The 14102-nt window shown below is 39.9% G+C and overlaps 1 protein-coding gene across 1 annotated transcript in view; it reads left to right on the forward strand.

Moving 5' to 3' along the window:
* The first annotated feature begins 13600 nt into the window (after positions 1-13600).
* Positions 13601-14102, forward strand: part of pdlim1 (PDZ and LIM domain 1 (elfin)) — a 73379-nt gene continuing 72877 nt past the window's right edge. The window contains exon 1 of the mRNA XM_039737512.1: positions 13601-13818. Within this exon, the coding sequence (XP_039593446.1) occupies positions 13726-13818 (93 nt within the window). The 5' untranslated portion in view covers positions 13601-13725. The remainder of the gene's footprint in view (positions 13819-14102) is intronic.

Genomic DNA, 14102 nt, shown 5'->3' on the forward strand with positions numbered 1-14102 from the left:
CTGAAAAACACATGGCCCACATACGCTTAACAATTATAAACCTATTTCAAATTTACCTTTTCTTTCTATCAGTACAGTCGATTCTTGTTAATCGGACCACATCGGGATGCAATCATTTTGGTCCTAATAACCGGCTGGTCCGATTGCACGAACATGCCCTATACATGTGCAACCAACATGGGACGTGCTATAAGTAACGTATTAAAATGTCATTATGACTTTTATTGTGTTGCACACACGTATGGCGAACGTGCAAACAAGAACTACGTACATGTACGGTTGCTTACAACTTTGTTTATTGAAAAAGAAATCTACAAATTCTTCTAAACGATCTACATGACACTAAGCACAATAAAAAAGGTTACGTTACCAAATTCCAGTCAATGTTTGAAGAACTTGTCTAGTGTGATCTGACACATTCTGTTCACGCACTGCACTTGTTTACGCTCGACCTCATGTCGCCGACTACTGGGTGGTCTGTTTTAGGAAAGAAAGGGCAGGCATGTTCACCCCCACTGGTTTGCAGTTGGTACAAATTTTCCGACTTCCTGACCTTTGATCAAAGCATAAATTCTCCTGGGAAGCCCAGGGATCCTCCCGATGTCGCTGACTTGCTTTACATCCGCTTTCCGTGGGTGACTTGTGGCTTCTTTTTCTTATTCTCTGTCACGTTCTTTGGTCCAATTAAACGGAATTTTGGTCAAAATAAGCGAACAATATTAGGCTTATGTAATATGATCTGTTTCAGTTCTCTAGGATTCCGTCTGAATAAGCGGCTGGTCCGATTAACCGAAATCGACTGTATTTGAAAAATCTCCATGCCCCTTCAGTCTAACCTTACACATCACAATTTATTTGAGAAATTCTACTCTGGTTTTTGTACTGGTCACAGTGCAGAAATGGCAATAAGTCTCGCTGTAAATGACATTCTAATATACTGCGATGAGAGCAACTCCACAATAATAACGTTGTTAGATTTGACTGCAGCGTTGACACGATTGACAATTCTGTTCCATTACATGAGGCTCTCAGACTCTGACATTCTGTACTTTAATTCAGATTTACCAAATTATGACAACTACTCTGTGATGATATACAAAAGTTCAATCGGGTGTCCCATGAGACTCGGTAATCCCCACCTATAACTTTCTTTTAGACCAAATGGATTTTCTCTGATGGTGGCTTTAAGTAATTATGTTAAAGGAGTGGATGGATGAGGACTGCTTATCTTTGAATACAGAAAAAAAAACAGATATGTGAAGAGAATGATGGAGATCGCAACAATATTCTGTTTTAATAAATGCACATAACTTAGGCATTATATTTGATACTATCATGTCTTATAATAAAACACAATACAAACCTATTCAAAACAAATTTTTTTCCATCTTTAAAATGTCGGAAAAAATGAAGATATCTCTAAATATTGAGGTAATTAATTCATGCATTTATTTCTAATCGGATTAACTATTGAAGTTTGTTTTTCACAGTCTGTTCAGATCACTCTTTTTGTAGTTTTCTGTTATGCTACTGCAAGAATCGTTACAAGAACTAGAAAGTAAAACCACAATATTTAAATTCTTGCGTCTTTACAGTGGCTTCCGGTTAAACTTAATATGGAAGTTGCCAGCCTACTAAAGATTCCAAATATTAAAGTAACAGTAGGAAGTTGAGCTTTTAGTTACAAGGCCCCAAGCTTGCAGTATATAAGAGATGCCCTTTCAGTCTCAGCTTTTATATCCAGGGGAAATAATCATCCTTTAGTATAGTATACCATGACGAGAGCTGCCGATTAGCTGTGCATAAGGCATTGTACAAAAATATCCATCCATCCATTTTCCAACCCGCTGAATGCGAACACAGGGTAACGAGGGTCTGCTGGAGCCAATCCTGGGCAGGGTGCCAACCCACCACAGGGCACACACACAAACACAGCAAGCATATACTAGGGCCAAGTTCGAATCGCCAATGCAACTAATCTGCATGTCTTTGGACTGTGGGAGGAAACCCACGCAGACACTGGGAGAACATGCAAACTCCACGCAGGGAGGACCCGGGAAGCGAACCCAGACGGGTCTCCTAACTGCGAGGCAGCAGCGCTACCAAGGCACCACCGTGCCGCCCACAAAAATATAAGCATTGCAATAATTATGGACCATTAAACTCCTTTGCTTTAACCCCTAGCGTAACTCAACTCAGAATTCAATGAAATTATGGGTAAACCCCGACAGGCTTTGGGTGGGTGACATGTAATGATAAACTTGATGGTGTTAAGCCCAAGTAACTCTTGGGACAGTATTGTGCTGCTCTTCTGTTCTTTTTCCGGTTTTCTGTGGTGGCGACCTGTGCCACCACCACCTGATCAAAGCACCGTGATGTCCCTACATTGATGGATTGAAGGCCTGAAGTCCACATGACCGTCATCATCAACTCCTTCCATGAGAACCCTGACTACAATGAGGACTGATTGAGGTCATTGATGTTTGGTAGAATGCCCAGAGGGGACTGGGCGGTCTCGTGGCCTTGGAACCCCTGCAGATTTTATTTTTTCTCTCCAGCCGTCTGGAGTTTTTTTTTTTTTCTGTCCTCCCTGGCCATCGGACCTTACTCTTATTCTATGTTAATTAGTGTTCTCTGATTTTAATTCTTATTCTGCCTTTTTTCTCTTTTTTCATTATGTAAAACACTTTGAGCTACGCTATTTGCATGAAAATCTGCTATAGAAATAAATGTTGTTGTTGCTATCTAGTGGAAGAAATAACATCAGGCTGCAAATAAAAAATAAATATTTCTGTGCTTTCTGTCACTATGTGGTAATTCTAAGGTAACTCATCTATAATCAGGAGTGCTTCGGAGCCTCCAACAAAAAAACACAATGGCAAACAAAATGCTGTAAAGGTAGTTTTAGAAAGAGCTGAAACTAAAACCATTGCTCAAGTACAGTGATAGTGACGATGTGAGCTGGTCATCAGACATTGACGTGAAAAGTGAAACTGATCCATGATATGGCAACTGTACAACTGATATGCCCAGTGAACTCAGCCACAGGACGCTTCACCACAGTGCGACAGTAAGTGCATGAAAAAAAGGGCAGAACAAGTGCAAGGATGTGCCAGACATTAGCACTATTCACAATGCTGCAACATTCAATATTCATGTCAGTGGGAAATGTGGAAGTCACTAAGCCTGGCGTAGTGGCAGCTTGCAATAACACAATGGGTGGCATTGTTCATTACTATCAGGCTTTGACATTCTGCCCTCTCATGTGCAGGCAACAGAAAAAAAATAAGAAAAGTCTGCAAAGAAACAGGCCAGACTGCAACATCGGACTGCACGTTGGTGACTGCATCAAAACTTATCACATGAAGGACTGCCTCAGTTCAGCAATGGGCATACCTGTCCTACTGTATTTATGTCAACGTTTTAGTATTTACATGTTTCTTTTACATGTTGTTGAAAAAATTTTATTTTGGCTCATTTTGACTGGGGAAAACATACTAATAAGTAACACTCCTCAATTCTGTCCTCTTTTTAGATTCTTGATGTTGCACTTAATGCCGCTGCTGTACTGCTAAGATGTTTTGCTGTCCATGGAAAATGTTGAAAATCCAGCGGCCTTGTAGTCAATGAATGGAAAGATTCTGTCGTCAGATTAGACGGCCCAGCACTGACTATACTAAAGAATGGCCAGGAGGGGTGGGTAGCCAGTTGGCCTGCGTCTCCAGGACTGTGACTGTGTCTGACTTCGTCTTTGACTTTCACTGTTATAATCAACGCTGAGCCTTTCAGAGAATTATTTATTTCAAAGATGCTGCTGACTGGAGCTTTCATTTTCCTCTCCTGTGTTGTCAAATGGACATGAATTAATAGATAGATATTACCGGGCTCTGTTTAGGTTAACCCGTTTCAAAGTACTTACTATTCTGTCTGTTTAAACAAATCTGTGTCAAGCTGTGTACTCATTATGTCAGTAGTAATTTGAAAAGTTCATATTTGCATTTGGCCTGGGAACTTGTCACGGCACTCTGCGCCTGCATTCAGTGAAGATCACCATACAAAAACAAGGTGAATGTAAATTATCTGAATGAATGATTTGGTTTCTGGTAGAAGCTGTAAAGAGCTTAATCCCAGTATGGGAGTTCTAAACCTAAAAATGATTATCTTGAAATCATGGGATGCCTATTCACTGCACTAGTAACATTATTTCTAAACAACTGATTACATAAAAGCCAATTTTCCTGTGTCACAGCAAATACTTATTGAATTAATTAGTTATAGTTTTCTTTCTACTTACAATTACTATAAAATTTGTAGAGAAAAGCCAAGCAAAATGACACCTTTTATTGGCTAACTAAAAAGATTACAATATGTAAGCTTTCGAGGCAACTCAGGCCCCTGCTTCAGGTGAGATGTAATACAGAATCTGGAGTTCCCTGTGTTTATATCCACACACTAGGACAAGAAATAAGCGTTCAGCTCCCTGGTATAACTCAGAATTACGATCTATGAAAGCAGCTGGCCGACGCCTTGAGAGAATGTCACGTAAGACTGGCCTCACCGTGCACATCCAGGCTTTCTCTGACCACCAAAGAGCTTACAGAGAAGCACTAACTGCTGCTAAGAACACCCACTATGGCAGAATAATAGAAAGTGGCCACAATAACCCAAGGGTTTTGTTTTCTGTAGTTAATAAACTACTTGAACCTGCATCTGGCCCAACTACCTCTTCTACTGAAGTCTGTGAGGATTTCCTCCACTTTTTCCGTAACAAAATTAAAGATCTAAATAATTCAACTAACATAAATACATCATCTGTTTATATCTCTCCCTGTTTTCCCACTCCATCCAGCTCCTTCTCTAAGTTCTCACCAGTCACATCTGCTTTTGTTAATGACCTGCTTTGTAAGATGAGGCTGACTACTTGTGTACTGGACCCCATCCCCAGCACACTACTTAAATCCTGCCTTCATGCCATAATCCCGACTGCTACAACAATAATAAACTCATCCCTTGACACTGGCTCTGTGCCGCTCACTTTTAAAATCGCTTCTGTAACCCCAATGTTAAAAAGTCTGGTCTTGATGCTGACAATCTTAACAATTTCCGGCCTATTTCCCACTTACCTTTCCTGTCAAAAGCTCTTGAGCGTGTTGTAGCTTCCCAGCTCACCAATTACTTAACGTCTAATAATTTGATGGAACCCTTTCAGTCTGGTTTCAGGGCGCAGCACAGCTGTGAAACTGCTCTGCTACGGGTAACCAATGATTTGCTTATGGCAGCAGACTCTGGACAAACCAGCATATTAATTCTGTTAGACCTCAGTGCAGCATTTGACACTGTCAGACATGACATTCTACTGTCCAGAATGGAGAACATGCTGGGTATCTCTGGCACTGCCCTCCAGTGGTTCAAGTCCTATCTGACTGATAGGCAAGAGTTTGTTAGTCTTGGCAACAGCAGATCCAGCTCAGCGCCAGTCACACAAGGAGTTCCTCAGGGCTCTGTCCTCGGCCCTCTTCTCTTCTGTATTTATATGCTTCCCCTTGGCCATATTATTCATAGCTATGGACTGGGCTATCATTTTTATGCAGATGATACTCAACTCTACTTCAATGTTAAAAGTGGAACTTCATCAGAGCTTTCTCAGCTCACAACCTGCCTTAGTGAAATTAAAACCTGGATGGAGCAGAACTCTTTAAAATTAAACTGCAACAAAACTGAACTCCTGCAAATTGGGACTAAAATGCAACTTAATAAAATGAGCTCCTTCCCAGTCCATCTTGGTGGTGATCTCATCAGCCCTGCCTCTACTGCAAAGAATCTTGGTGTCATTCTTGATTCCTCCCTCTCTTATTCTGCCCACATAAATCACATTAAGAAACTTTCTTACTTTCACCTCAGTACTAGGTCCGTGTTCGCTCCTTCCTCTCCTTTTCTAATGCTGAGAAACTTGTCCCTGCTTTTATCACATCCCGCATCAATTATTGTAACTCGGCTGGCAGGTGCCCTTCTAATCTTATATCACAGCTCCAGCTTATTCAAAACTCAGCTGCAAGAGTCCTTACTGAACCAGCAGCAGCTTCTTATCACACCCATCCTGCTCCGTCTTCACTGGCTCCCTGTGTCTTACAGAATCACCTATAAAATCCTACTAATAACCTACAAAGCCTTAAATAACCTGAGAAACTACATCAGTGACCTTCTCCATCACTATGTGCCTGTTGCCCACTAAGGTCCTCTGATTCTGGCAATCTTGTTGTGCCCCACACTAATCTACACTCCATGGGTGACAGGGCCTTCAGCTGTATAGCAGCAGCGAGCACATCACACCCATCCTGCTCCGTCTTCACTGGCTCCCTGTGTCTTACAGAATCTTTATAAAATCCTACTAATAACCTACAAAGCCTTAAATAACCTCGCGCCAAACTACATCAGTGACCTTCTCCATCACTATGTGCCTGTCTGCCCACTAAGGTCCTCTGATTCTGGCAATCTTGTTGTGCCCCACACTCTGGAATGACCTACCGAAATTAATTTAGATCAGCGGACTCCATGAATTCTTTTAAAAAGCAACTCAAAACTCATCTGTTCAGGAAGGCTTTTAGCTCTACTTGACTTTATTACCCTTCTCTTAGTTTACCTCTCTGTCAAGATGTTCATGTAACCTGTGTGTGTGTGAGACCATCAGTTATGTTGTCTGTTAGGCTTTATCACTGAATTTATTGTCTTAATCTTCTTTATTTATTTATTTTGTACTATGCTATATACTGTATACCCTGCCGTTCTTTCTTATATTCTGTAAGTGCCTTGAGCGTGGGAAAGGTGCTATATAAATAAAATGTATTATTATTATTATTAAATCTTTAAATGAAAAATCTTAAATGTAAAAAATTAATAGGTTCATACAGGCTAAGATTAATTTAACAAGAGAGAGAAGAACAATGTATGGTCAAGATCTTTGGATAAGATAACTGTCCAACAAAGTCCTTTGAAGTTTGTGATGAGTTTTTTAAAACAATATGGGTCTGTAGACAGGTTATCTGTGCCAGTCTGAGAGATGCAAACAGTCCTCATACCTGGCTATAAAACTCTTGTCTCTATTCAAGCCATATTGTAATGTATTAAATTTTAACAGGAGTTTAACTTCCCATTCTTTTCTGTCTTGCTGTGTTTTGAAGTTGCCCATAAGCACTGTGACTTTAAAGTCCCTCTCACAGTGTCCACGGCTGTTTAAGTGGGCCACTACAGGAACATCTGTGTTGCCATGTTTAATGTGGAATCTGTGTAAATTCATTCTCTGGTGGAGTGTTTGTCCAGTTTCTCCCACACAGAGTGCAGTGTCAGGACATTTCATGCAGAGAATTAGGTAGACAACATTAGGTGATCTGCAGGAAAATGATCCCTTTATGTGATGTTCAAGTCGGCAGTGTGGTATAACTATACGGTCTGTATTGTAGATGTGGACACACGTTTTTTCTTTTCTGTTTATCTAATCAAATTTATAAAATTAGTAAAATGAATTTTCTATCCTGCACTTTACAATTGTCATGCCTATCAGTGTCAAAAATAAAAATAGAATACTTAAGTATGTCATACTGTAATATAATAAAAGACCGAGTGGCTGAAGACCTGCATATGCCAGTAAGCTGAAATATGACAGTTTTCTTGAGAGTATATCAAAACCAATGAGAAAAATTTTAAAAACCCTGACTTTCCACTAAACTTAAATAATTTGCTTAGTAAATATTTAAGGGATGAAGATCCACAGCACAGAGATCAATTCATATGAAAAAATAATAATTTCAGTCAAAACTAGTGTGGAGTATTAGGAACTATTAATGGTGTGAAATTCAAAGTGGGGCAGCACGGTGGCGCAGTGGGTAGCGCTGCTGCCTCGCAGTTAGGAGACCCGGGTTCGCTTCCCAAGTCCTCCTTTTGTGGAGTTTGCATGTTCTCCCCGTGTCTGCGTGGGTTTTCTCCCACAGTCCAAAGACATGCAGGTTAGGTGCATTGGCGATCCTAAATTGTCCCTAGTGTGTGTGTGTGGATGGGTATGTGTGCCCTGCGGTGGGCTGGTGCCCTGCCCGGGGTTTGTTTCCTGTCTTGTGCCCTGTGTTGGCTGGGATTGGCTCCAGCAGACCCCCGTGACCCTGTAGTTAGGATATAGCGTGTTGGATAATGGATGGAATTCAAAGTGACAGAGACCTATGAACCCAAAAGAAAAAGATCACAATTACCAGATTTGCATCCATCTATATTTCATATTTCTTACTGTGAAGAGTTCAAAATTATGCCTATATTTATCTATAAAGGAAACATTTGAAAAAAAAAATGCAGTAATGACACATTGTGCCTGAGGACTGACATCATTCCTACGGAGCACCTAAAGATAAAAGAAAAAGAAAATGCATTCAGTCCATGCTTGACCCAGACATTTTCTTTTGTATTTGGACTGTAAGCACAGTATTGTATCTGATTACTACACTTAATTTGTTTGCATGTGTCTTTACAGGGAAAAAAAAAATCTACATGAAGAATATATTAAAAACAAAACTCTCTATAAAGGAAGTAATGATCTCATCAAAAACTGAACAGTCAGTCAGGTCCTCCTGCGCCGGGTGGAACACAACACGGACTCACTCAATTGCTCATGGACAGCCAAAAGATAAGGAACTGATTTCTTCTTTTTTGTTCTCACATATGAATCTGTTAACAAAAACCATACAATTTTAGAAGTTTTAAATATAAATGACTGTAACACTCGACTTTTCTATTAGCTAATTACACAGGATTGGCCCAAGGATATTATTAATTGCTTCTAAGCACTATAATTAGGCAAAAAATAACTTCTTCTCCTTTGACATGAGCATGCAGTTAGTCGTAAATCCAGCTCACTGGAAAAAGTGAAAAACAAACTGCACACATGGTGACGTTATTACACTGTATCTCTCGACTCACCCAGGAGTATCTGGTATGTTAAAGAGGAGCTGGAAAAAGTGGACTCAGATAGCACTGCCTGACCTATCCAGTCTAGTATGTCATCATAAGACTCACCAGGGAAATCGACTGAAAGTGAAAAAAAACATACATTCAAAGGATAATAAAAGTTGTCCCCAGAAAAAGTGGAGGAGACACTGTATTATAAAAATACCTGGTACCTTCTTTCTATGCCCTTGATATCCCTTTCATCCTGGTTTTCAGAAAAATTCCAAATTTGAAGTGAAAAAGAAGTGAACTTTGAGGCTCATGTTGCAACCCAATTCCTTAAACTTAACTAACAAATTTTTCACAATTTCTTTAAAATTCAGATCTTTATTGTTACCAAAAAAACTTAGAAATGAATTCTTTGAATAATGCTCAACAATCTCAGCAGGCCGTTTGTGGTAGATCAGGGGGCTCATGTATAAACGGTGCGTACGCACAAAAATGTTGCGTACAAACACTTCTACGCTCAAATTGCAATGTATAAAACCTAAACTTGCTGTAAAGCCACGTACTTTTCCACGGTACCTCATACCCTGTTGTACGCAAGTTCTGCGCTCGGTTTTGCAGACTGGCAGCACCAGCGTCAAAGCAGTGCTACTGTTCCTGTGTGGTTTATCTTTCTTTTCAGGTCCACATCTCTGATGCGGTTTTATAAATACACTTAAATTAACCGCATGTTGTTTATTAGTTTAATGCATCTGACTGTAATTAACCTGTAACAATATAATGGTCCACGGAATGGTCAAACTATTCCAAGTACCATAGCTGCTTTAATGTTGTTACTCTCACTGCACCTTCTTTTTCTTCTTTTAGCTGCTCCTGTTAAGGGTTGCCACATCAGATCATCTTTTTCCATATTACTCTCACTGCACCACTCGGAGTATTTATATCACTGTATCTGAGTAGAGAATCAAAGATCTACAGAAGCTGAGAAAGAGAATTTTCAGTATATAGCATCAAGTAGATGCTGCCTCAGCCATGCTGTCTGTTGAACTGGTCTTACACGACAAACGCTTCAAAGCCTGTACGGACCTCGCGGTTCAGAAACAGTTGCATCCCAAGAACTCTAAACGCACTCAGTCAGTTCTTCAAGTGCTCCTTGCAGAACTGTTTGTACTTATTAGTACAATCACCTCACTGTAAACTTACATTACAGTTACAATCTTGCACAACCTGAGCCACTTTATAAAGCGCATATTTATATATGATGATGATGATATTTTTAAGATGAAATGCAGCAAAATATGTGTATTATATTACACAGATAAAACGTTAACTTCATTTAAATAATCTATATTGTTAATAATTAAACATGTGAGGACACGGTGCCGCAGTGATAGCTAGTTCACGGATTGTTCCTGCCTCGCACTGTATTCTTGCTTGTGCTGGCGCGACACTGGAAAAGTAGATGGATAGAATAATTAAACACGTACTATGGAGATATTTCAATGTTCCTTAAAAGTTTTGAAGAATTGGAGTTCTAAGCTTAGAGATGGCTTAACGTTTATTACAGAGCTGATTATGTGGCGATTGTTGACTTGGAGAAAGAAAAGGAAGCACAGGAATTGGAGGTTAGTATGTTTGAAAGAGACAGTACTGGTGCAATAAATAATTTCATCGAAGGTCGCGCACAACGCAGCAAGCATTTTGAGTGAGACATGAACAATCACTGTGCCACCGTGTTCCAATATTTAATAACATGCTTTAACTTCTATCATCATGAAAATGATATCATGTATACATCTTAGTATTTTAATTATTCAGAGAGCTGTAATATCACAAATGTAATGGATTCTGTGTCCTGTCGAGCAAGAGAAAGCCCGGAAGCACGTAGTGATTCACACACATAGAAGATCAAATACAAAACAAAGCATTTAATGTGCAACTTTAGTTACGATAGGATTTGAGAAACCAGTAAATTAAACGATTTTAAGATGAAATTTATGATTTTCTACTTTAATGACAAAATAAACTACGTGATTAAAATGGAAATCTAGAAATTAAAGTTGACATTTCATGCTTTTTATCCACTGTGTGTCTATTTTTTTTCTCTGTACCCTAATAAGCTTTCATATGAAACTCAGACGGTGGGCTACGACTCACCTTTTCATGGCGACATTGATATCTGACAACTTCTTTTTTACTTCGGGCACTGTGCGACTTTGTGAACTTGAGCTTTTGAGTTTCTTTGACACTCTATGTCACTCGATCAACTTCCTTTTGTTGTTTATACCGTTTAAACCAACAAATAGTATGTTTTTCTTTGCCTCCACTTGGTATTTGCTGAAATTCTTCTATTTTCCCTCTTGCTTTTCCCATTGTCCTTTCGCAGAAGGCTGAGCTTAAGGGCTATTTATATTGATTTGCATATTCAAAGAGGCGTAATTCTGGGAGGAGATGGGGTGGGACAGCAGGCGCATGCCCGTGTGTTACTGTTCACGCTGACCGAGATTTATGTAGCGGAAGAACGTGGAAGTTTGCCTACACACAGATTTATGCATCTCAATTTTTATGTGCGTACGCACATTCCCGCTTTTGTGCTTAGGCAAAGTTATAGTGTGAGTTCTACACACGGAGTTATGCATGAGGCCCCTGGTCCGACAATATTTTCAATTTACCTTTAGACAAACTAAGACAGTTCTGGCACAAACACATAAAACAGGCTTAATATTTCGATAGGACTTCGAAACACTGTTTCATTAAAGAAAGCCTAATATTTATGGTGGAATATATTGGACAAAACTAAATAAATAAATGCTCAAATAAATAAACGTTTTGTGAAATGAGAGCATAAATAATAAATAAATGTGTCACTAGTTAGTTTTTTGCTGCTTATTTATGTATTTGTTTGTTTGTTTAATTTTGTCCGTAATATTCGTCCAAACGCCATGGAAGCATATTTTGGACAAAATAAAATAGATAAATAAATATGTAATTAAATAAAAACACTATAAAATATCACCATAAATAAATGTGTTTATATTTAATTAAATAATTAATTCATTTTGTCCGTAATATTCCTCCAAAGGCATCATGAAATACTTCTTGAGATAAATCTCTCACTTTCACTCGTCAAGGTTGAGAGGGTGGGCTCTGGCACACACTGTGTTTTGATTGGTGAATCAGATATCAAAACAGTTATGTTTGCCGCTGATCAGCGCTGTAAAGTTGCTTGAAAAAGTAGCATCGAATGCGCACCTGACTTTTTTCTCGTAAACCAAGGGTCAAATATTCAGTCCAAAATATTAATTGCCTCTGCTTTGGGTTTTCTGTGTCAAAGTAAATAAGTATCTAAACTGATACAGGTTCAGCTCACGGTATCTCTCACTGGCTCATTCGCCTTGTGATCGTCGTCTCTGATAAACCATAGAGATCTGCAATCGGTGGTACTTTTAAACCGCATAAAAGAAAGTGATCTATTGACTAAGCTGGAATGTCAAAGGATGGGCGTCCATGGCAGATAACTTGTCACCTGTACTGACGTATAGCTTAGTCCATTGCAACAGTTCTCCGATGGTTTCCAAAATAGCTTAATCGATATTGAAGTCTTAAAGGGCAGCCGACATTGTCATTTATTCTGGTAAATCTTCAAGCTTCTCTCTGAAATGCGAGATAACTTTAATCGGCAGCAGTAAGCATCTTTGTAATTAATTCGTGTGCTCTCTCATTTACCTCCATGTCCCGCACACGCATATTGAATTAGGTGTGAGCGATCTACAGACGATGATTCACCAATCAAAACGCAGTATGTGCTAGAAACCCACCCTCTCAATTTTGACGAGTGAAAGTGACAGTTTTACATCAAGACTTATGATGCGTTTGGATCCACCAAGCTAGGTCTGAATATATTTATGGCCTCAGTAGCTTTTTTCTAGCTGGCTATTCCTTGCTGTGCTATCCCATTCACAGAGAAAGCATAAGAGTTTTGTATGTCCTGGTAAACTCCTGAATTACTAGGATACACGGAACTTTCAGGTCCCGACACAAGCTAGATATGTGCTCATTTTTGAAAACAAAATGTGGGTCTTTGTTTAAAAAAAAAAAGTTACGTGATGGAGAAAAATGTTTTCATTTTTGATATCAGTGCCCACAAATATATAACAATCACATGAAATAATCAAAACAATGCTTTAATGTATACCTGTGATGGACGGTAGGACAAACCTCGACGGAGGAAATCAGGTTTATTCCGTGTTCTCCTTTATAACTCGCTTTTGTTACCTTTTCCTTTCGGACTGTCGAGAAAACACCTCGAGCAGCCGCATCAAGAATGGGAAAAATGCGAGGCTGACTATTTCAAACTTGTTCAAGTCACTTTTCCTTAAATGGGCACGCTGGGAGTGACCGCCCGGCTCGTACAGACAACAAGTAGCACGCAGACGAGCAGGAAGAGAGGTGTGGCCCGCCATTTCAGGGTTGCCGCCTTTTGCAGGCTCCACCCATCTCTCTGTCCCGCCTACTTCATGACGGAAGGCTGTACTCACATTGGATTGGATGGACAAACAAATGACTCGTCAGTTTGCAAATGTAAACGCCCCATCAGCCTCGCAAAATGTAGCTACGGTGTTGCCCTGATATTTAACCGCCCACAACTGTAGAGCTGGTTTTCCGTAGAGGCAGTCCCTACTATGTCGTAATGTGTAAGAAAGACACCTCCTTCATATCGAACCGCCTCTACGATTTATAGAGGGGTTTACACGAGCTCCTAGCAAAACTAACTGTAGGAGTCTACTGTAGACTATGCAGGTCCGCGTGGTGATACAAGGGCCGAGTCCTTGGGGCTTCAGGCTAGTGGGAGGCAAGGATTTCGACCAACCCCTGACTATTTCACGGGTAAGTTTGACTTGTTAAAAAGAGCAAAGGTTCTTCCTACTGGCATCGTTCCACAGGTGTGTTTGCTCTGCATCATACGAGGTGGCACAGACCTGAAAAGAATGTGTGAGAGAGCGTGAGCACGGCTTGAGAACGGCTTGAGAAACAAGCAAAGGGTGGTTGAAACTGAAAAAGGTAGACTTCCAGGTTCTCCTCAAACGTAAGAGGTAGTTGCGGAATGCAAACTGATATCAGCCGGTGGAAGCCATCAGCTGTGCAAGACCTCAGGGTTTTTACTGTAGGCA

The sequence above is a fragment of the Polypterus senegalus genome, chromosome 1 (assembly GCF_016835505.1).
Source record: "Polypterus senegalus isolate Bchr_013 chromosome 1, ASM1683550v1, whole genome shotgun sequence".
NCBI classification, from domain to species: domain Eukaryota; kingdom Metazoa; phylum Chordata; class Cladistia; order Polypteriformes; family Polypteridae; genus Polypterus; species Polypterus senegalus.